At 49.3% G+C, this 24,464-nt stretch overlaps 1 protein-coding gene across 1 annotated transcript in view; it reads right to left on the bottom strand.

Moving 5' to 3' along the window:
* The window catches only part of LOC146772749 (rho guanine nucleotide exchange factor 11-like), a 276,718-nt gene that overhangs the window by 60,341 nt on the left and 191,913 nt on the right, over window positions 1–24,464 (bottom strand). The window contains 2 exon segments of the mRNA XM_085637027.1: window positions 2,480–2,544; window positions 12,719–12,814. Coding sequence (XP_085493153.1) covers window positions 2,480–2,544; window positions 12,719–12,814 — 161 coding nt within the window.

Here is a 24,464-nt window from a genome sequence, read left to right as displayed (position 1 = left end):
ATGTTGTTTGCTTGATCCCCGGCCATGAAAGGTATGGGGTGACTGCTGAGGTGTCTATACAGCAGCCCTCTGGAATAGCCTTTGAAGGGTTATGCTATTGATGAAACTGTCGGGCAGGGGCTAAAAGACATGGAATGCACTGTGGTACTGCTTTTTTTAAAGCACTGGTGGGCAGAAACAGACTTTTTTCAAAAGAGACAGGTCCCATAAAAATGCATCTCTATTAGATACACCTGCTTGTCTCAAGAAAAGCCAGTGGATTACATCCATATGTGGCAATGAGGCACCAAAATAGGGCCTACAATGCACCTCGATTAGTCAGTAGTATCCTGGCCAGCTCTAAGGATATATTTTACCGCATCCTAGCCGTCTTGAATGGTTTGAGCCAAAGAGTCTCAAAATTACTCTGGGACTGCCATCAAGATCACACTGGCCCTGTCCCAAAAGAGTGTGTGTATAATGGCTTAGTAGGTAAAATGCATTGACTAAACACAATGCCAAGCTGGAGGAAGAGAGCATCTGATTGCAGAACTTCTGTATCCCTTTTGACTCCCTATCTGGAGAGGTTGTGTGGCATGCATTAGAGTTTGCTTTGCTGGTAGAAGCTTGAACCATTAAACTCTCTGGAGTTGGGTGCCACATAAGAAAATCGGGGTTGCCTTGCGCTAGTCTGTAGTGACTGGCCACCTGCCTGTTGACAGGTGGGCAAGAGCAAGGCTCCATTCAAGTACACATAAGGGTATCAATCAGGCATTTATTAAATGGAAGTAAGGTCTCAGTAGGGACTGGCCAAGGGTGCAAAACCTCAGTAAGTGCATTTGTCTTGACTTCAATTGAAGCCAGCTTTAGGTACAGGACCTCAGCTGAGCGTCTAATCCATACAACCAATAATTCACCCTCCTCAACATCATTGTGTGGGGGTAAATCATCCACATCATCACCGTCGCACTTATCAGTTTGATTAAAATATGAGTCAGAAATGTTTCAGGCTTTGCAAGAGGGACACTAATATGGGTAGCTCCAGGGATTCCCCTCAGATATTTACATCACATAACAGATCCGGAGGAGAGGTATGTGGTTCTGCATGGTATACTATATGGGAGGGAATTGAGAATTCTCGGTATATAGGCCCTCAATAATGTTTGTATCTCCTTCTTCCATGAGTTAATGACAGTGGGCGTGCCCCATTTGGGCGCGGGTATAATCGTAGCGGGCGACATGAATTGTGCGGTGGGTGGAACGTTGGATAGGTAACCCCCACACGCAAACACAAAGCTTCGGATGACGGAGACTTTGGAAGATCTCAGGGAGGGATTGCAGTTGAGGGATGTGTGGAGGGATTGCAACCCGAGTAAAATAACGTTTTCGTGTGTACGCCGGCAACAGGGACCTCCAGCAGGCTTGACTACTTCTTCCTGTCATTAGACCTCACTTCAGAGGTGGATGGGATAACGTACTTGCCTAGATATATCACAGATCATTCCCCAGTCTTGCTAAGTCTGTGGGGGAAACCAGAATGTCTGGAAATACCCTCCTGGCGATTGTGTGCAGAGGTGTTCATGGACCCCCCCTTTGTTGCAGTGATCACTGAAACGCTGACTCGTTACTTTGAGGAGAACTGGGGATCGACCTCAAGTAGGGCAGTGGAATTGGAAACCATGAAGGTTGTCCTCTGGGGAGTCTCTATCAAGACAACCTATGGCGTGCGACAACTAGAATGCGGTATACAAAAGCAAGAGCTGGGGTTGTGCAGGTTGGAGGCTCATCTCCACACGAGTCCCCAGATTTTAGGGGAATGGGGAGCAGCCCGACAGGCCCTAGTAGAGACCTGAGCGATACCAAAAGGGATGGTGGATGGAGCATTTGAGCAAATCAAACACTCACCCCCAGTCAACTGATCTGGGTTTAATCCATAATCATTCTTTAGCTCACTCCACCACTCCAGTTCCGACATGGCCATATGCAAATCAGTCTGACCCTGTGCCTCATGGGAACAGTCCAGCCCGAACTGCCAAGCCATGTCTTCCCTGGACCGGAAACAAGCATCCTGGGACCGGTTTCAGGTTCATAACCCTCATCAGCCAGCCAACACCAACACCAGTTTCTGGCAGTCATGGCACAGTTTGAACCCTTTAGGCCTCGTTGGGGGGCACCATTCCCTTAGAAACAATAAATGATTTTTGAAAGAATGTGTGAAACCAAAGAAAAGAGAGCAGAGCTCTAGATCCACAATTCAAGGCATTGAAAGGAAGAACAGACATTGTCACATGGGGTGGCATCTATATGTGGCTCCGCTCCATCACTTACTGCATGGGACAAGATCAAAACAGAGCTGCACAGCTTCATTTACCAGCACACCGGAGCATTGCTATGGCCTGGTGCCTGGCGAATAGTCTAATGGTGAGGAATATGCGGTTAGAAGTATCCATCAGAATTAATGTGCTTTAAAGATTCTCCATGCAACAGAACTCACCTAGAGGGACTTCTTCCATCTCTGAAATAGTGCAGCTTTCAGCAGAGACGTCAGGATTATTTATCGCCACGCTACAATGAGAAAAATATAATCAATGTTAATGGGATTAAAACACGCTTCCTTGTCTAGTGAAGCCCTTAAACAAAAATAGGCATAGGTAAAAGTTAATATATTAAAGAGTTTGGTACAAGTTGTGAACTGAAGCCTAGGATCCACAAATACAAATCAATAGAAGTGATCTCTTGACAAGGAGGTCATAATCTGCCAAAGGGCACACCGACGCTACTCAAAATTACAATTGCTACTTTTTCCTTTTTTCCACAATTCCACAATAAAAAATCCAATCAACATGCAATAAGGAATATCCTGCAGTCTAGTTTTGAACTTGGCTCATTTTTTGCAAGTAGAATATTGTCTGGGCAGAGCAGGGAAATTCCTCCAAGCTGTAATGCAGCAGTTTTGAAAACATTTGACCATCCATCTAGCTATGCCAGCTTTTGAAAGAGCCTGACCTTTATGTGGCAGGGCAAAAGCAACATAAAGTTGTTGAGTTTTGCAAAAGAGCTCAGTTCTATCAATGTAATACATGAGAGCACACTTGACAGCAGGGGTGTGAAGGGCCCTCTCTGCCACAGAGTATGACTGTGCGAAGAAGCATGGGAGCTCAATGGTTTGAATGAGGTGGAATGGAGGAACCACTTTCAAAGGGAATTTAGGGTTGGTTCTAAGCCAATCCTGTCTTACTGAACCAGAACGAAAGGCTCTTCTAGGGTCTTCAATTGGCTAACATGCCTTAAAAATGTGATATCAGCAAGGAAAGCAACTTTTCAGGAAAGAAATTGTAATGGGCACAAATGTAGAGGTTCAAAAGAAAAGCTCATCATTCTGGTAAGGATAATGTTAATGTTCCGCACATGGTGAGGAGGTACCCTGGGTGGAATAACTTGTTTGAGTCCTTCCATGACGCCTTGATGACAGAGATTCTGAATAACGACAAGTGTTTCATATTCTTCATATAACTTTCAATGGCATCCAAGTGAAGACGTATGCAAGTAAATGCAAGGGTCGATTGCTGAAGATGACGGAGGTAGCAGAGAATATATTGAACTGCAGGTTTAAGGAGATCTATTTGCTTGGGAATGCAGTAGACGAAAAATATTTTCCACTTCCAAATGACAAAATTGGTGGTAATGGACGATGTGAATGTTTTCCAGGCTGTAATTTTGGATATGGATGGGTACTATACACCAAATATTTGCATTGGTATTACCAGGTACAAGTTCCTTCAACAGAAACAAGGAAAAACAAATCAGTGGAAGAGTACATTGCAGAGGTAAAGAAATGACCTTTAGACTGAAAATTTGGTGTATTACAAGACAATTTCATCAGGGACCTGTTGGTGATGCACGCCAAGAATCTAGCCATTCAGGAGCATTTACGGGTCAGTGGTGATTTTGCGTTAAATGATGTGTTGGCAATTGTTAAAAAAACTGAGATGTCGAGTAGGTGTGCTAGGGTGTTAAAACAGAATGCAAAAGATTATGCCACTGTTCGAAATTGAGCATCTAAGTACAGTGTAAAAGATTCCAAATCCAAAGATCAAACCAGATGTTAACATTGTGACAGTAAAGAACATTTGGCATTTACCAAAAAATGTCCTGCTGCCATGCAAAAGTGTAGCAATTGTGGCATTGTAGGGCATTTTGTAAAAGTGTGCAGGAGAAGGAAAGAGTCTATTAAGTGTGTGAGTGAGCCAGTAAGTAAGGAAGATAAGAAAACTTCTGAAGGTGACAACGAGCACTGTCACAATGTAGCGAGTCTGTGTAGAAGCCTTGTTTTGAATGTTGATGGTAAATCTCACAGACCTAACTTTGAGTGCTGGATGACTGTTGTTGATGTATCCTTAAAAATGTATGCAGATTCTGGGTCCCCATAAACTATAATCAACGAGGAGCTGCAGAGAGAAAAAATTGTCAACAAAGTTGGAGGGGTCCTCAGGGTTAAAGTGGAGAACGTATTGACATGATTGGATTTAGGTGGTTTAATTTGAGATTCAAGAATAGGCTGACCCGGGCAGATTGCATGTTGCTATGAAAGGGCCCCCTTGTGTTTGGTTAGTTTGACCATGGAAATTTGCACATTGTGTTTGATCCCAGTAGCAAAGAGCAAGTGATGGTGTTTGATAAAGGAGTGCATATGGGCAATGATATGCTCAAAAGATTTCCAAAGGTTTTTAGTGGTAGGTTGGGGAATTTGAAAGGATTTGAGTACTGAATTATTTTGAAGGCTGATGCTAGACCTAATGTCCAAAAGGTAAGGAACATTCCTTTCATGGTTAGGGATGAAGTCTCTGAAGATCTGGAGAAGCAGGTTTCTTTGGGGTATTGAACCAATAGAAGTCTCTGATTGGGTTTCCCCCATTAGTGGTGGCTAGACGAAGCAATGGCAACATTTGTTGTGTGTTGACTTACGCCATTTGAACAACAACATAAATGTGGGCCAATTTCTGTTGCCAAGAATTAATGAACTGGTAACTTTTGTCAGAGTTGGCAAGTGGTTTTTCACCATTTATCTATTGTCATCACACCACCAAATTTCTTTAGCTCAGTATTCCCAGAAACGTACATCTTTTGTCACCCCTGATGGGTGTTTCCAATTTAAGCTCACGCCATTTCACCTAGAGTCGGTGGCTGCAGTCTTTCAGTGATTAAAGTTTTAACTTTTTGGAAAAGAAAAGGTGTAAAAGTTTTCCAAGACAATATTTTCATTTTTGGTCCAACCGGGGATGAACACGATAAGGGGTTGATGAAGGTGTTAAATATTTTGGAGTCCAAGGGGTTAACAGTATAATTTTCAAAGTGCACGATAGTGGCATGCCTGCTGTCAGAGAAGAATGGAGTAAGAAATAGAAGAAGGATAAAGTTTTATAAGTAGTTATGACTTACTTGATTGACGTTTGGCCAAGAAAAGAGGGTATAGATCAATCTATGAAACCATTCCGGGAGGTAAGGACTGACTTGACTGTTGAAAGTGGCACAATTCCGGGAGAACAAAAAGTAACTCCACTACAAGCTTTGCGAAGAACGGTTATCAGTTCGGAGCATGAGGAGCATTCTGGAATTACTGGAACCAAGTCTATTGCGAAGAAGATGTTTTGGTGGTCAGGTGTGGATCTTGAGGTGGAAAGATATGTAAGAGAGTGCCCCAATTGTGTTTTGGCTGATAAATCTTTACAGACTTTAACACCAACTATGAGTAAATGTTTGATTCCAGTTGAGATTGTAGGACCCCTTGGGAAACCTCACAAGTATGTGTTGGTTTTAATTGACTTCTTTTGCCAATGGCCGACCGTGAAGGTGGTAGAAAAGGCAGATATGGATGCAGTTTGTGAATTCCTGGAACAGATTTTTACATTGGACGGCATTCCTGCCACCATTTTGAGTGGCAATGGAATGAAATTTGTCTCCAATAAAACTAAGCTTTGTTTTGAAAGCAGTGGTGTGAAGCATGAGACCACTGCACTAAACAATCCCAGTGGCAATGGTATGGTAGACAAATTTAACCGTGTGATCAAATGTATCATACAGTTATGTAGGGCAAGTAATGAGGACTAGGTTACTCAACTGGGTAAAATGGTTTGGGCTTACAGAGTTACTAATAATCGATCGACTGGAGTATCTCTGTTTATGATGAGGGGTAGGAATCCTAGGACCAACTTCAAACCTGGTTATTTTGTATATGTGTGGAATACTAGTCAGTTAAAGGAGTGTGGGGAAAAGTAAGAGAGTCATTATAAAGGTAAGTTGTATTATGATACTAAGAGAGGTTCAAAATGGGTGAAGGTCAAAGTGGGTGACTGGGTTCAGATTAAGAAACTGGGTTTTGTAGCTCAAGGGAATTGTCGATTTTATGAACTGGAGAAACTTTTTGAAGATTTGTGTAATTCAGTGAGGTTGAGTAATGGTAAAGTCTGGAATCTTAATTGAGTGGCTGTGGATCCAAATGAGATATGGAAGCGAGTTCATGGGGAGTCACATAAGTTTGAATCTGACTTTTTGGAGGATTTTGAGATGATGGAGAGATGGTCAGTGTTAGAATCCGGGGTCTCTGGTTGGCGCAGGTATGCACTTGCGACAAGCAGGGACCCTTTTCATCTAAGTCAGGGCGTAGGATCACCTCTTAAAAATAACCCCTGCTCACCCTCTAGGTAACGTGGCGCGAATAGTCAGGCTAGATTCCAGAGGGCATTAGGTTAAGCGTTGCAAGTTGCCCCACACAATAATCACTTCCCCACCACACAAAGACACAAGGCTGTATTTCTGTAAAAATATAGGTCTTTATATAAAAGATTTCTTGAAGGCAGGTTGATAAAATACAGTTCTCTTGTAAGTACTAATCCAGTTACTCTTTAAAGGCTTAAAGGCAGTCCACAGTTGTAAAAATGGCACAGTTCTATGCAAAATAAGCTCCTAGGGGGTGTGGTGCGCTTTGTAGCGCCTCAGGTACGCTTCGTACCGCTATTTCCGTACGCCGTGCCGTTTCTCACGCTTCTCGCGTGAGTACGCGTATGCAGGCCTTGAGCCAGACGGTCCGTACCTATGTAGGTACGCGTCGAACGTGTTCCAGGCTTCGCTTGCCAAGTCTCACGCTTCCCGCGTGAGCGCCGGCAATGCTTTTGGATGCTGTACGGTCCGTACAGTGGCAGGGACGCGCCGTACACGGACGGCAACACAAGTACGGCTCAACAGAGGCGGGTACGGTTCGTACCAGGGCAGTACGGGTCGAACTACGCACAAATCACAAGTTTTCCAAAGGCAGGTACGGCACAAGTCACAAGATACTTCTGATGCAAGTACGGTCCGTACGAAGGCAAGTACGGGCCGTATTACGCGCACTAGTCACAAGATACTTCCGATGCAAGTATGGTCCGTACGAAGGCAAGTACGGGCCGTATTACGCGCACAAGTCACCAGATACTTCAAAAGCAGGTACGGCTCGTACGAAGGCAAGTACGGGCCGTACTTTAGCGCAAAATGTCACCAATACCTTTAATCTTCACGGGGATGGTCACTGCAGCCTCGGGGTTCCACGGAGAGGTGTCCCACGTCGCGGTGTCGTCCCTCACAGTCAGAGGGCGGCAGTGCTTCGTGGCACACTCGTAGAAGGTCTCAGCCACACGACCAACCTCAGAGGAAGGGAGAGCAGCTCCGGGGCAATTCTCAGCGCGTTGCAGCGCGATCGGCTTTCCCGGGGATCACCAGTGTGTAAAAGGTCCTCGCGGTGATCTCGGCGGCGCAGGGTCGCAGAGGCTCGGGGGTTGGACACTCAGGTTCTTTTCTTTGCGGTGCGAGCTACGGCTCGGAGGGGCAGTCACTTGCGGTGCTGGGACCAGGTAGACAGGTCCTTGCGGTGCTCGTGGTAGCCCCAGGTGGCAGATGTCGCGGTGCAGAGAAAGTGAAAGGCACACAGGTTCTCTGGGGGTCAGCGTCACAGGATTGCGTCCAGCAGCTTCTCCTCTTCTGGGGGAAAGGTAGCTCCACTGTTCCTGGGGCGCAGATCAGGGGGCAAGTTCACAAGCAAGCCGTGGGAGATTGTTTGAAAGCACAAGTTGATGCAGTCTTTTTCCTTTAGTCTTTTCCTCTGTTTCCAGCAGACAGGCCCCCACTGCAGGCCAGTCTCTCAGGCAGAGAGACAGTATTGCTCCTTCAGCTTCTCCAGGTCCTTCTCCTTCAGGCAGAGGTTCGTCTTGGCGCAAACAGGATCTGATTTCTTAGGAGCAGGGCTCCTTCTTTTATAGCACAATTCTTTTGTTCTTTGTCGCCAGGGGACCTGGGCCTGGCTCAGTCCAGTTTTGGAGCACTTTGTTGTGGTGACTCTGCTCTTTCCTTTCAGCAGCAGGGCAGAGACATCAGCTGCTCCACAGGGGGCAGAGCCGGCATTGTGGAGGCAGAGCACAGGTCTATTCAAGAGTCAAGGTGTACTCCTCCCACCCATCCTGGTGTAATCTCTCTACCCACCACCTGGCAGCCAGCCTGTCTACTGGGATTCCCCAGCCCTGCTCCTTCCCTGTTACTAGGCAGAACACACACACACAGCGCAGAGGCAGACTGAAATGGCCAGGTCAGTAAATACTAACTTTCTAAAAGTAGTATTTACAAACACAGGATATTAAAATAAACTTTACTAAAAGAAGTATTTTATTATTCTGAGTTCAGGCGTACTAAACATGACTTTCTACCATGCTCTATGAGTCCACTGGGATTACAGCGTGTAGTAATTCCAGCAGCCCATTCTGGCCTATGGAGAGCAGGTAGCCTTCAATAGTGAAAAACGAAAATGGCTTTAATTCACTATTAAGACATGCCACACACATCAGGGCATGTCCTACCTTATGCCTTCAATGCACCCTGCCCTTGGGCCTACCAGAGGGGTGACTAATATGTAGTTAAGGGAAGGTTTAGGGACTGGCAAGTGGGTGCACTTGCGCAGTCAGCGCGACAGTACCAGACTGCACGCAGGTTCTGCAGTGGCAGATCCTAGACACATTTTACTAGGCCGCTTCTGTGGGTGGCACAACCAATGCTGCAAGCCCACCAGCGGTATTTGTATTTACAAGCCCTGGCACTCCTGGTGCTTTTTACTAGGGGCTGACAGTAAACCAAATGAACCAATCATGGACACCAATCAATGTATACACTTTTCAAAGGGAGCACTTGCACTGTGGCACTGATTAGCAGTGGCCCAGTGCCCTGAGCAGCTAACACCAACAAAACACAATGAGGCACATCAGCAAAAAGTGGAAGGGAAACTCACGCCAAGGTGCCAGGTCTAACAGTCAGCAATGGAAGGGAACACAAGTTACCTGCACATTTGGATCTTCTGGAGGAGAGCAGTGAGGCTGTGATGATTGAAGAGAGGGAAGTGGTGTTGGAAGAAGCTAATGTGGGAGTGGTGAGTAGTCTGGAGTCACTTCTAGGGCTGCTAATGAGAACATTAATGTACATGATGCTGGACATGACATTGACAAAAGAATTAGGAAATTGTCAAAATGTTTAGAAGATTATGAGAATGGTAATATAGAATGCATTTTGTGGTTTATTTTAGTTTTTCTCATTTTGTATTTAGGCTATAGGGTTATTATCTTTGATGTCTGTGTTTTTGTTTCCAACTTGAAGTTAATCAGTTTTGATGGGTTTTTTGTATATATTTTAGTTTTTTGTAATAACGAGGGGGATGTGTTGTGGGCTTGTTGGTAAGGTCATCCATGTGTGGAACCTGCAATGTAGTGAGGGTTTTGTGATTATTCACAGAACACTGGAGAGGTGACGGTGGGGAAACAGTGGGAAGGAACATTGGTGATGTTGGCTACTGCAATCTATTGACAGGAAATGACAGAGAAATTCACAGCGCATTGGCTCTATCTGTGGACCATGGTTGGAATCTGCCCTGAGGGGAGGCCTACCATCTGCTCTTCTGTGTTTACAAGGAGATTTGTAACATTCTTTCTCTTGCACTTACCAGAGAATAGGGACCTGGACGTATAGCAGTACAGTTTTTTGTGCTCTGTGACATACAATTTTGTCATCTGATCCCTTAAGGCCTTCGGACGCTTAAGAGAGCATTTGTTCAATGACTCCGAACATGCCTACATCCATGATACCACAAACAGATGTCATGCGGGTCTGTGCCAGATATTTGCTTTCTGTAGGTGTGGCCCCGACTGAAACCTGTAGCCTGAGATCCCTAGCAAAACATCTTCAAAAAAGAGTTTTTAAAGGAGGTAAGACGCTGAGGAAGTTCAGAAGTGGAGTTCCAGATCACCATCAAAGAATGAGGAAAATAAGGATCTGACGCTAATGAGCAAGACTTGTACACATATATGGGTTCCTGCTAACATTTGCAAAGGAGCAACAAAGTTAATGCAAAGTCTGATGGCACCGCCTATCAATGTGTAAGAGCAATTGCTAATAACGTTTCTGGATTCAGTCTGATACCTGCGGGAATTCAAAAGGCAAGGCATCTGCAGTTATAATCATCTATCAGAATCTAGAGAATGTCAAAATGAATTTGAGTAAGGAGCAATCCGCACCTCATCACCTCAAATTACTCAAACAGAGTGGGATAAGGTATGGGGAGCATGGAACAAATTCAGGGGTGGAATATGTGACCCGCCACCGATGCCACTTGATGACACCTCTGATTCAGACTGATGTAGTAGATCTTGGGGCGGCAATGAGAAATGTTGATGCCGGCTATGTACCACAGTGCCGATATGATGTTTACTTCTGGGGTGTATATTGGGGTGTTGTATTGTCAAAAGATAGGAGCAAAATGCCTACTCAAGTGTCTTGCTGTTTTGTTCACAACAAAAACAATAACAAGTTTTTTTTTAAAAATAAAAAATTACTCAAACAGAGAGGCAGATTCAAGTCCCTAAGTTTTAGAATACCCCAAACTCAAACCTGAGAACTGAATCAAACCACATGGGGTTTCGAAAACATCTAAAAACCTTTCATACCAGCTTTTGTAGTAAACAGGTCACAGCTAAAGAAAATTGGCACAGTTATAGCTCACTTATCTGACAAAAATTACCCTAAAAGATGACTTGTCTTGAAGACTTTTAACACTTTAAAGCAACTGACAGAAGACATTGAACACTTTATAAAATTCCCAAATGAATAAATATAGTGGGTAAAATAGATGCCCTAGGCTAGCAATTAACGCATCTTAAACGTTCATCTTGTGTTACATAAATCTCCCATATACTGGCCATCTGTTCTAGGACAATAGATAGGAGATTAAACCCCAGTTTCAAAGTTGCCTGATAATCTACTGTCTTCTCGCCTTCTACTTTTTAGACTTTCCAATATTTCCATTACGAAGCAGTGGCCTCTGGTTCATAAACTGTGATTTCAGTTAAAGTCATAGGCAGTTGCATGGGTTTGGAAACCCCGTGGGCTCCTCTTTCAAAGGTGTGCCACCCAGGCATGTGAAAGCTTTAGCAATGAAGCAAAAGCAAGACACACACAGAATAGACTTCCATGAAATTACAAATCACAATCACTATAGTGGTGGCTAGGCGACATTGATGTCAATAACATTAAGGGCCTTATTGCGAGTACGGCGTCACTGTGGTGGTCCGACCCCCTACACACTGCGGGCCCGCAGTGTGCAGTCGGAGCGCCACAGGAGCGATGTGTCCGCCGGGGAATCCAGGATCCCGCGGCTGTTGTGCAGCAGTCAGGAGCAGGAATATCCTGGGAGTGCCGCTGCAGCACCACCAAGCATATTCTGAGTTGTCTGTCAACCACCTTTTTAAAGGGGGGGGGGCCGGTCATGGAAAGGGTGACAGAGAGGTAACTAAGGGGGCCCTAACAGGGCCCCCGTGCTGCCTCTGGGCGTGGGGGTGAATTCAGGGGGGCACATGTTGCCCACCTGGAATTGCATCCCTGTCCCTCCAGGGTGTGGCATGCATGCCACACCATGCAGGAACATACTGCAGGTGTTGTCAAGGCGGCGGGCTGCATGTTAGGCTCTCGCATGATCATCATAGCAGCCCACCGCCGGGAGACCAACCCAGCACAGGCTGCACACCATTGATTACAATCGTAATCCGGCAGGCAAGCGCACCTCGGCTTTGGCAGTCCTCCTGTGGGTGGCACTGCAGGAGGGCAGCCAAACCCGTAATAAGGCCCTAAATGATAGAAAGACCAGCAATGTCATCATGTAGGGATTTTTTTTCCAGCTAAGAAGAGCAGGCAGAAAGCGCTACCCAGTGTAAGAGAAACACCCATACCTCTAAAATAGCATCATTGTGCAATTAAATTTTTGCTTATTTTTCTAGGGCACTGGTTGAAGTAACTAAACAATGTGAGTAAGTGCACATGATCCATAAAACATTGTTCAATCTAGAACTTATTTAACTAGCTAACTGAACATTATTCTGTGTTCTCCGGTCTACGAATTTGCCCATTTGTGAAGTCTTGTCATTCCCTTATCGTGTAAAAAATCCTGAAGTTAATATTGTGCTCCAGAATGAATCAGGGCTATTTAAAATTCTAACTACAACGTGAATTCATAATAGAATCAAAACTCCAAATAACCATTTGACACTCATGGCTATAAGTGTGCTTGTGTTGGACATTTTGTTAGTCATTTCAACATACTGGCAATAGCCAACACTGCACAGAATTCAATATCTGCCAAGTGATTGATAAATCCAGGAAATAAGACTGTTCACTTCACCTGACAGGAGGAGGCGTGTGATTGACCGGCTCCTGCCCCCGGCTACTGAAGTTCCTCGTTGCAACTTCCACTACGTTTTCAATTTGAGCTTTCCACCTTTAAACGAAGAAATAAGTTGGATAAAATGAGCATCAGTCAATGAAATTATGAAATTAAAACATCAATGTCTGATTGACAACCAGAAAATGAGGGAGTAGGGTTCTCTTGCAGAAAGTCATTATTTTGTTGAAAAGGATCAACAAGACTGGCAGTTCTGTTATGCAGCAAAGTAAGGTTTAAAGAGGAAATAAACTCAGCTTGCACCAAGATAAACTTTTTAACAGGTACATCTTCAACATGAAGGCCATTCAGAGCTGCTGTCTCGTTAGAAGTAATGCCTGCTTTAGTGAGTGACTAATTAAAGGATTAGACACACGTGATCAACATGTTCTTTCTTTTTTAACTCAATGTGGGCATTTGCATTTTTTTTATTTTAGTTTGATCTTCAGTAAAGTGCTGTCTAGTACTCTAAAATATCCTCAACTTGCGTGGGTACACACTAAAATTCTCATGCAGGGGTCGAATGACTAAAGGTTCAGTGATGTGGGGTCACTTGATACTCAGACAAGGCTGGTTCATGCTTAGGGTTCGCCTTCATTATTATGCTACATAGCATATCATTAATACATTTCATACATACATTTCCAGTCTCCACGTTTGTCCTGGATTAGACTTTTACCATTTTATTTATTCCTAAGTTTCATATAGCGCTAGCTAGACCCATGGGTATCAGAGCGCTTACATACATGAAAGATAATAGAATGGCGTATCATGATATAAAGATGCATAAAGATATAGGTATAACATTTTAAGACAGCATACATCAAAAGACCATTGAGAAGGTCGTCTTGCATGGAAACACCACTCAGCGATACCAGTAAAAACAGCCACCTGTATATATTCAGCACCCTCCAGTGTCAATCCTTCAAACTCACATCAAGTTGAGGTCACTGTGCGCCTGCCATTTGGAAAGTTATTCCCACCAGTACATTGAACTAAAGGACGGAAAGTACCTTCTCTGGCCACACCATCAGGAACAATATGATGGGGTGCAAGATCCCCGCGGCAAAGAACGACAAAAAGTGAGGCCTTCTCCTTCAATGCAGGAACACTCATTTACAACATTTATCTTTATTAGAGATTGAGCCCTCACTCCTTATTTGGATGGAATAAGAACCATATGTTCCTCCCAAAAACATTACTTTGTTTTACAGAACCCACTTCCACCAGGTCAGAGTTTGTACAAATGTTTGTATCTGTCTGTCCTACTATCGAAATTCCCAAGACAGTTTTTGTAATCAACCAAATTTTGCTTCTGTATCCTTAGTGTGTTATAAACATGCATGGCTGCTCCTCCACTAAAGGCCGACGCTGTGAAAAATAGTGGCAATAAAACAAATAATTATCAGTAAACATTTAGGGGTCAATTCCGATCCTGTATTTTTTTTTTCCGTACGACTCGTATCTGTAATTTTTTCCGCACGGATCGTACAAGTCCCTCCGACCCGGGAAGTACGATTCGTACGGGAAAATTACATACGGATCGGCCCGATCCATACGAATCGGATCGGGAAAAGTTGTACGAGACGGACCCGGACACTTTTCCGTACGAATTGTAAAAATACAGTCCGACCGTACAAGTACGATCCGGACCAGCTTTCCGATTTACGAATGGTACGGAAAACGTCCCGTACACGGGGAATGACTTTACCCGCTACGAAGCGAACTTTGTATGACTCGTATCCCGGGAAAAGTTGTTCCCGGGGTGCGAGTCGTACAGGGGTACGAGTCGTACAGGCACCCCCCATGCATATGTATGCACCTTACAACAACATCGCGTATGTACGCACCGTTGGTGTACGCACCGTACATACGCAATGTTGGTGTACGCACCGTACATACGCAATGTTGGTGTACGCACCGTACATACGCAATGTTGGGGTATGCACCGTACATATGCAATGTTGGGGTACGCACCGTACATATGCAATGTTGGGGTACGCACCGTACATACACAACGCATGGGGGTGTATGCATGTACGACTCGTACCCCTGTACGAGTCGCACCCCTGGGAACATGTCGGAGTACGACTCGTACCGCGGAGAACGTCGCATATGACCGAGTCGGACACACAAAAAAACCAGAAGCAAATACAACGAAACGAGTCGTACTGAACCACGGATACTGTAAAACAGCACAAGGAGCGTCTATTCGACTCGCACAACACCGCAAAACACGTCTACAGTGCACAAAAAATGGAAATGACTGACCTGGCCACATCCAAACAGGCAAACAGAGGGGCAAACTCACAACCACCCCTTATAACACACCCACCAAAAATTCAAACTGAGGCCCACCCACAAATGGACCAATAAAAAGGGCCCACACACACAAACCATGAGCCTTTGCAACAGACTCACTGCAGCTAGAGAGCACACACCAACAACTGCACCCATCCACCTTAACATATACACCTTCACACAACCTCCTTCACACATACCCCCTCTTCACATTCCGACCCACACCTTCACATTCAGACCCACACACCCACAACCATCCACACCCTCACCCCACACCATGCCCACAGACAAGAATCCAAAGTTCACAAGGGAGGAGCTGGAGATCCTTGTCAATGAAGTCAGCAGAGTCGAGCCACAGCTGTTTGGAACATTGGTCAGACAGACCAGCATAGGCGAAAAATCACGCCTGTGGCAGAGGATCGTCGATAGGGTGAATGCTGTTGCACCCATCAGAAGGACCAGGACTGAATGCCAAGCCAGGTGGTACGATCTGCGGAGGTCAGTCAAGCGAAAAATGAATGACGACTACGCCCAGAGCAACATCACTGGAGGTGGTGGGCCCCGCAGACCAGTACATTTCCATCCCTGGGAGGAGAAGGTGATGGCCCTGCTTCCGTCGGTGGGAGTACATGGACTTCAAGGACTGCCAGAGCCTGGTGAGTACACAAACAACTTATGTAACATGGGGGTAATGGCATTGTTGGAAGGCAGACCCCGAGGAGTCGGTGCGACCACCAAGGGGGGCCCTCTCACTGCACGAAGTAGCCGAGCGCTGCCGAGAAGTCTCCTGTGAGATCCTTCTCCTATCACGTACTAGCACAGTAACACCACCACACAGGACTCAAGGAGGTTGTCTGGTGACAAGCAATTCTTTCCGCCTGAGGGGTTCTTCCAGGCCCTGGATCATCCCTTTTAATGTTCGGTTGAACCGCTCAACCAGTCCGTTCCCCTGAGGGTGATAGGGGGTCGTGAACTTGTAGGTGACCCCGCACTGTTGCCACAGGGACCGCATGTACCTGGAGATAAAGTTGCTGGAACTGTTCTCGGGTGGGGCCCCCCTCGTGTTGCCATTGCGTCAGCTCTGGTAGGGCGCTCGGAGAAGCCCTCTCTTCGGGGGAGGATTCGCTGGGCCCAGGGTCGGTGTCCGCCTCCTCCTCGCCGCTGGTGGGAGGGGGTGTGAGCCCCTCGGGTTGGGCGGTCCCGGAGGTCGAGGATGAGCGGGGGGCCTGGGCGGTCATGGACCGGGTGATGGCGCAGGCCCAATCAGCCAGTCCCAACATTCGGAGGTGCTCTCGCCGCTCTACTTGAGCCCAGGGGGAACTTTCCAAGTAGTTCCCCAGGAGACAGTCGACCGGGGCGTCGTCGCGCACTGTCACCTTCAGCAGGCCCGTCACCCCTCCCCACTCGAAGGGGACCAGGGCCATCTGGCATAAGCTTTCACTGTTGTCGGCCGTCCGTACGGGGCACAGCACATTCGGTAGAATCTGTTCAGGGGTCACCAGGTGGCAGCGGACAGCGGTGATACTGGCGCCCGTGTCGCGAAGGGCTTCGGCCCGTTGTCCGTTGACCGTGACCTGCTGCCGGTACTTCTGGGTGTTGGTTGGGATGGGGGCGCAGGGTACCATCTCGCGGCTACCCAGGCAGACCAGGGACATGGCTGCCGGCTCCCACTCAGTGTTCTCTCGGTCGAGGGCCTCCTCTTCCTCTTCTCCTCCCCCCAAGGCGGCGGCTGTCAGCTGCCGGGGCGGGGGCCCGCCGGCCCCGTTTCTTCGGTTCAGAGGGCAGGCCGGATCGCTGGCAAAGTGTCCGGTTTGTTGGCAGCCATAGCAGGTCACTGGTGGCCGTGGTCCGGGTCGGGCCGGGCCCACCCTTCGAGCTAGGCTCGGGGAGAGATGTGGCTGCGGTGGCCCCCGAGGAGGGCTTCTGGGGGCCCCGGCGGGAGGGTCTCGGTTCCTGTTCGGCCCTCCCCCCCACCGCGCTGGCGTGGGGGTCCGCTGGGGTTCCTCTGGTACTCCCCCATTGAGCTCCGGGGGACCCGGGAGTTGACCCATCGATCGACCTCGACGGCAAGTTTTCGCGGGTCGGTCATTTTGCTGTCGAGGAGGTGCTGTCTCAATTCCACGAAGCAATTGTTGGAAAGATGTTCCCACACGATGAGGTCGACCAGCTGCCCGTAGGTTGTTACTTTGCTTCCTTTGATCCACCCTTCTAGGGCCCGACTGAAAAAGTCCACATATTCCACCCATGTGGTACCCGGGATTTTCTTGCAGTCTCTGAACCGCTGGCGGTACATTTCCGCTGTTAGCCCGTAGCGGGTGAGCAGGGCCTCCTTCATGTGATCGTAGGAGGTCATCACCTCCTCCGGCAGCTGGAGCAGTGTGTCTCGACCCTCACTCAGGAATCGCCCCCACAGGCCCGCGCCCCAGTCTTTTCGGGGCACCCGATGAGAGGCCATGGCCACCTCGTAGGCCTTGAACCATTGTTGGATGTCGTCATTCTTGTAATACTCCTTGACGACCTCTTTCGGGATATGTACCTTGGTCTCGGAAGGCGGTAGAGTGTCTCTAGTACCGGGGGTGTTGGTCCCTCCGTTCTGGGCCTTGATCTCGAGCTCCTTGAGACTGCGCTTGTGCTCAAGAGTTAGTTTCTTTTCCTCCAACTCCCGGTGTCGTCTCTTCTCTTCTATCTCTTCTTGAAGGCGTAGCTGCTCGAGGGCCAGTTTCTTTTCTGCCAGCTGGAGTTCGCCGTCCAGCCGCAGTCGGGCGAGCTCTAGCTCGTGGCTCCGGACCTTTTCCCGCTCTCGTATTTCTTCTTCGGAGAGGCCGGTTTCTAGGCTCTTCCTTCCTCCGGTTGCCGGAGTCAGTGCGGTTGCTGTGGTCTCTGTCAGGGGCAAGGGCCCTTCTTCCTGGGAGGGGCCTGCCCCGGCCTCCAACCATGCCCTCAGAGCTTTCTGCATCTCTTCTTTGGTGCCTAGGCTGGTGGTTGCAATGCCTTTGTCTTTGCAGAACTGTTTTAATTCTTTGTGCATATATTCTTCCAGCCGTTCGGGCCGGAACTCCATTGTCGCGTTGTTTTCCTGGCTGCTCATGATGCTATCCGTTTGGATGGGTAGCTAGTGGGTACTGGCTGGTACGTACTGCGTTCGGCTCGGATCCCGTCGCTGGCCACCAAATGTTGGAAGGCAGACCCCGAGGAGTCGGTGCGACCACCAAGGGGGGCCCTCTCACTGCACGAAGTAGCCGAGCGCTGCCGAGAAGTCTCCTGTGAGATCCTTCTCCTATCACGTACTAGCACAGTAACACCACCACACAGGACTCAAGGGGGTTGTCTGGTGACAAGCAATTCTTTATCAGCAATCAAAAGGTTACGAGGTCAATATTTACACGAAGGGATCGAGGGATCCACAAAAAGTCTCAGTGTCTCTTTGGAAGGGTAGGGGTAGCGGGGCAGTCTTTGGCAGGAGTGCGGTACGAGGGTACCTGGGGCCCAGTTCTTATCCTCAAGCTGGGGGACCTCCGGATCTTGGATGGGTCGAGCCGCGACGGCGTCAGCAGGGCTCTGGCGTACAGTTCGTGGAGAGCCGCGATTCAATCAGCAGGGCTCTCAAGATGGTTTCTGCTCAGCTCGAGCCGCGACGTCGTCAGCAGGGCTCCGAGGAAGGTTTCAGCGAGGTTGGGCCGCGACAGCGTCAGCAGGGCTCCGATGTTCCAGGTGGTTCAGGAAGGGTGCACAAGAAGGAGCCGCGATGCAGTCAGCAGGGCTCGTGATGGTTCCGACAAGAGTTCTTCTCCGTAGGGTCAGCCGCGATTCAATCAGCAGGGCTCTCGACTCCGGGATACAACTGCCGACCTGTGGTGGGGTCGCCCCAGATATAGGTCTGGAGCCCTTTGATGTCCGGACCTATGCGCCCGAGGGGGCGGAGTGGCCGGGTGGAGGTGGCCAGACGCCCAGCAGGAGAGGCGCCAGGCCCATGGGAGTTGCAGGGCGATCACACCTCGAGAGGGGAGGACAGTTGGGGGTCCCATCGATACTGTCCTCCGCCGGGGGCGATGAATGGTTCCTGCGGCACCCCCTGGCTAGTTCGTGGTGCCTCGATGTCGGGGCTTCGCTGGGGTCGAGGCCGGGTTGAGCGGGGTCGCGCCGGCTGGTGCACGGCGTGATGTGGAGGCCAACAAGATGGCGGAGCCACGAGGAGTATGCGACCACGTGCAGCTCCGGGTGAAGGGCCTTGGTGTAGTTCAGACGGGTGGCCCGTGACGGCCGGGGCGGGGAACGGGCACAATCCAGGGGGTTAAGGACCACGCCACGAGGCCGGGTCCAACAGGCATCCACACCACAATACCACAAAATGCACGCAACTACCCCCAAGCCCTCACCGGCCAGAACCACAGTCAAAAACAACGCTAATGCCACTAACATGTGTATGCCCCATTGAGAAAGCAAGGCCATGCTATGTCCCATGCTACACGAAGCACTAACCCAAGAATGGATGTCCGGTATGCTGGGAGGGTGGGTGTCACAAAACGCATTTTTTTTAAAAAAAGTTTTATTGTGCAGAGAAAAGGTTACAAGCACGGGCCTACAAACGCCAGGGCCGGCCGCTAGTAGTTAAAGTGGTCAAGCAGATCAAAAACAATGACTGGCCCACAGGGGCTCCGCTATATCACAGTAGATCAGACTGCACATAAGGGAAGTCAGGATACACACTTTTAATATAAATAACAACAAAAATAAAGAAAAACAAAAAGCAAGGCGAAACGACTTGAAATGGGTGTCGAACCACAGCCGGGGGAGTCCACACCCGACCACCCGAGGGCGGTCAATAAAAGAAGGCCTGAGAGGGAGGGGGGGGCCACGGGAGAACCAAATCTGTACTCCGAAGTACGAGATAAGCAAGGAACCCTCAAGGATCAGGGGGACGAGGCAACCCCAGACGTATCCACCAGGGGGGGAGCACAGATAGACCCGCGATACACGTTCCACTGCCCCCAAATTCTACCCCAAGCCCCCGGTTTACCACGAGCCACATACACAGTTTTATCCCTGAACATGCACCAGTCCATATTCTCCTTCCATACGGACACGGTGGGAGGCCGTTGGGAACCCCAAAGCTGCGCTATATCTCTCTTTGCGATCATATTCCCCAAGGCCGCCCACCGAGCCTGAGCCGCATTATAGTCATTGGGCTCCCATACATTCAGAACACAGCGACGCACCTCCGGCAGCAGAGCGACCCCGGTGACTCGTCTCATAATATCATGCACCTGGCGCCAATATTCCGCCACCTCGCGGCATTCCCATAGAATGTGGAGAAAGGTGGCACTGAGCCCGCAGCCACGCTTACAGAGTCCGTCGTCAGAGAACCCCATCGAGACCAAGCGGGGGCCCGTCACATATACACGATGGAGAATCTTAAGCTGGACCAGACGGAGACGGGCCGGGATGGCCACCTCCTTAGGGGATGACAGTGCAGTCTGCCAGTCCTCGTCGTCCAACTCCACCCCATCTCCCGTCCATGCCTCCCGAAGACGCACCAAGAGGTCAGCCCGATTGTTTATCAGTTTTTTGTAAATCAAGGATATAGTACTGTCGGGGACGTGACCATCGAGTATGCGGTCCTCGAGAGGCGAAGAAGCAGGGACCGTGGTCCCCTCCCCAAAGACCGAGAGCAGGGCGTGCCGAACCTGTGCATAACGGAAGAACTCTCTTTCACTAAGCTCGTGCTCGCTCTGGAGCACCGCGAAGGATTTAACCGCACCTTTAACCCACAGGTCCCCCACTCTGCTGATGCCGATCGTGTCCCAGTGCTCGAAGCCTTTCGTTGTCCAGAGGCTTCCCAAGCGTTCTGAGGCGAATAAAGGAGTGGCACACGTTAAACGCTCACTCCAGCCCATCGCTACGTTCGCCGCCTTCCACACACGTACCGCAATCCTAGTAGGGCCCGTAAGGGTCCTACCAGCGGATCGAGAGTAAAGCGCTCTGTTATAGTTACCGCCGGGAAGCAGGAATTTATCCATCTCATATGCCGGGTTCAAACCAGGAGCGTACGTAGCATGGTTAATGGCAGACAGCTGGGAGGCCCAATAGTACCGTCTAATATCAGGAAGCGCGATGCCCCCGTCATACCAGGGGAGAGTCAGCTTTGCCAAAGCGATACGCGCTCGCCCGTCCCAAACCAGTCTCCTCTGCAAACTCTCCACTTCCCTAAAGTAGGCCGCCGGAATGACATCGAAGGAGTTCTGGAGTGCATAAAGAAATCTGGGAAGGGACATCATTTTAAACAGCGCCGCGCGACCAAGTGGAGACAAGGGCAACTTACAAAACGCATTTTTGAACTCCAAATCAGACACAATTGCCCTCATCCCATATGGCCCAGGTACATACCCATACACCATGCGCAATGCACAGAGACTGGGAAAGTACTGACAAGATAGCTGACACTTGGCCCTTGTGTAGGCAGCACAAGGCCCTCCTGTGTCCAGTGCAAACACAAACACCAAGACAACAAGGTCAGATATCTAGGACAGGAACTCACACTCACTGTCATGGCAGCATGCTCCATGGGGGGACAGCTACATCACCTGGGAGCCCCAGTGCCAAATCACACTACACCCACCAGCAGGCCCTGTCACACACACCCCTTACACAAGCAGACACCCCCGGGACAGGCAATGGATTTACCCACTGTCACAATGGACATGTAACACAACAAGACCTATACATAGCCGAAGAAGCATCCAAGCCAAAAATCGACATGTCAAAGACTCAGGAGAACATATCAATCTGTCCCACGCAACATACCCATCCACAAGTGAACATTGAGGAGAATGCTAGGCACATACAACTACCTGGAGGAACAGTGCCAACTTGAATGTGTGAAACATGGATGTTGCATGAAACAGCATTAACATTGTCTGTCTCTCATACACAGGGCAACGTGATGAATCTCCCCCCAATAATGGGGGTGAAGAATCACAGTCCCAGGCTCGGGAGGAACCTGATCCCACCGGCAGCGACGCCTCTCAACACTCCGCGGATGACCCCGACCAACCTGGACCTTCTGGTGTCCAAGCCCCTGCAGCACCTGGTTCAGGAACATCTGTGCCAACCACCACCCCCATTCCTGCCACATCCCAGGAGACACCGAGGAGCCGTGCACGCAGTGAACAACTGAGCCAGTCTGACCAGGAGGGAGAAGGTGCGCCGGGCACCCAGGAGGAGGCAGACAACACCGCCACTGCCATCCCTCAGGGGTCCCTTAGACCCGATGTGCCCACAATGGCAGCCCAGGCTCGTGTTGGCAGGGGTGGTGGGAGTGTAGGCAGGCGGAGGCGAGAACCTCACCAGCCAGCTGAAGGGACCGGTATGTCACACATACACAACATCATGGACGCATACCGGCGTGACACCAGGGAGTTCAGCCATGTAGTGGGGACCCTCACAGAGATAAAGGGGACCATCACAGAGATGAAGAACCAGCAGGCCGAGCAACACGCCAGTCAACAAGAACACCAAGGACGGATGGAGGCAAGACTGGTTGAGCTCCTGGCGGTGCAAAGGGACATAAGCCATTCACTCCGTCAGATCGCTGACAACATGGGCAACCCTCCCTGTGCCACCAGGCGAAGACCACCACCAGCCACAGGGAGGGAGGAGGATTCGTCCGACGGAGCGTCCCAAGCATCGTCAAGGCCTGCATCTGAGGGTCCCCCGAGGAAGGTGGGTTGTCCACGGAAAAGACCGTGAGAGGCAGCGGCCCATCCACATCTCCCAGGTCACCTGGCCTGGCACCTGGCCTTCATGTGCGACAGCATCACCTCATTGACTGACATTATCTGCCACATGGACTTGCTGGTCACAGTCTGACCAATGATGCCAAACACTGTGGTCTGGACTCTGCTGACTTCAAATGCCAAGGATCCCATCTCCCCATGTGAACTTTGGATTCTATGGTCCCTGTATTGCACCTTTTTCTGTGCACAAATCACGCCCCCGACCTATAATACAAAAAAGAATAATTGAAATTTTATGTTGCAGTCATTTAGCATGAGTCCACAACATACGTGTGGGGATATGTCAAAGTATGCCTGAGTGTGGAACTAACTCCAGCCATCCATACACTGGGATCTGAGTCCGGTTGAGGACACACATGGGTCACAATGTATCATCAAATACAGACATGGAGCCCAATACTCATCCGTGATGGCCTCAAGCTGCTGAGGGGGGGCTTGCAATACTGCTCGGACAGACCTATTTGGAAGAGTATCATGAAGGCGCAGAGGTCATGGGTCATGTGGAGGTGCCCGGGGAGGGAGTCCCAGGTCTGCTTGGCGTGGTGGGAGAACTATCTCCTGCATGCAGTTGTTCTGTGGATGTGATGAATGGTGGCCAGGGCAAGGTTGGCTGCACGCAGTTGGGCCAACGGGGTGTTCGATGACAGACGTCTAAGTTCGGTTTTGGGTCTGGGGTTGTGGACTTCCTCCTGAGTGTGGTTGAGGAGTCTGAAGGTGATCCTGCAGCAGACAGTGAGCCATTGTAGCTATCTCAGGTGGACAGTGATGTGGCTGGGACGGGGGATGTTGAAGATGAGGTGTGCGGATGCACCCTGGATGTGGACAAGTTCTCCTGCAGTTTTGCTGATGTTCCTCCGTAGAGGGCGGTGCTGTAGTTGACCCAGCTGGTGTCGTGGACCTGGGGGACGGTCTGTCTTGCCTTGGAGTGGATCTATCTGTGGATCATTTGCAGCATGCGGAGGGTGTTGCAGCATGAGGTACAGATGGTGTTGAGTTGCATGGTAATTGTGAGCGATGAGTCCATGATGAACACCAGCTTGCGTGCGTGGCCACTGGGTGCTGGTGCGGTGCCCAGGCCGGTGGGACACAAGGAGTTGACCCAGCCGTAAGTTGACAATCCTCAGATGATGACCTCAGTCCTGTCCAAGTCCAGCCTCAGGGGGCTGATGTTCAGCCATTCGTCATCGGATCTCATGCCTTCTTGAAGGTTGGATCTGGCAATGGCTGGGTCTTTGTTGAGGGTAAGGAGCAGCTGGGCGTCAATGGCATACAAGATGATGATGAGGTTGTGTGCGCATGTGATGTTGGAGAGGGGGGTCATGGAGACATTGAAGATCGTCACGCTGAGAGATGAGCCCTGGGGCATGGGCCAGATGACCCCAGTGTACTACATGCTGAAGGGTGGAGGCCGACTCCCTGGGCCTTGCTGGTGAGCTACTTGTTGATTTAATCCTGGGCCCTCCTCCGGATACCAGTGTTGGAGATGTGTGAGCTGACAGTGTGGTAGCACATGGTGTAGAATGCGGTTGAGAGGTCAAGGGGGGTGGTCTCACCATTGTTGAGCAGGGCATAGTTGTCGTTGGTGGCAATGATGACGTTTGCAGTGGTGTGAT

This window comes from Triturus cristatus, chromosome 12 (assembly GCF_964204655.1).
Source record: "Triturus cristatus chromosome 12, aTriCri1.1, whole genome shotgun sequence".
Lineage (NCBI taxonomy): Eukaryota > Metazoa > Chordata > Amphibia > Caudata > Salamandridae > Triturus > Triturus cristatus.
This window is presented reverse-complemented; position numbering and strand designations above follow the sequence as displayed.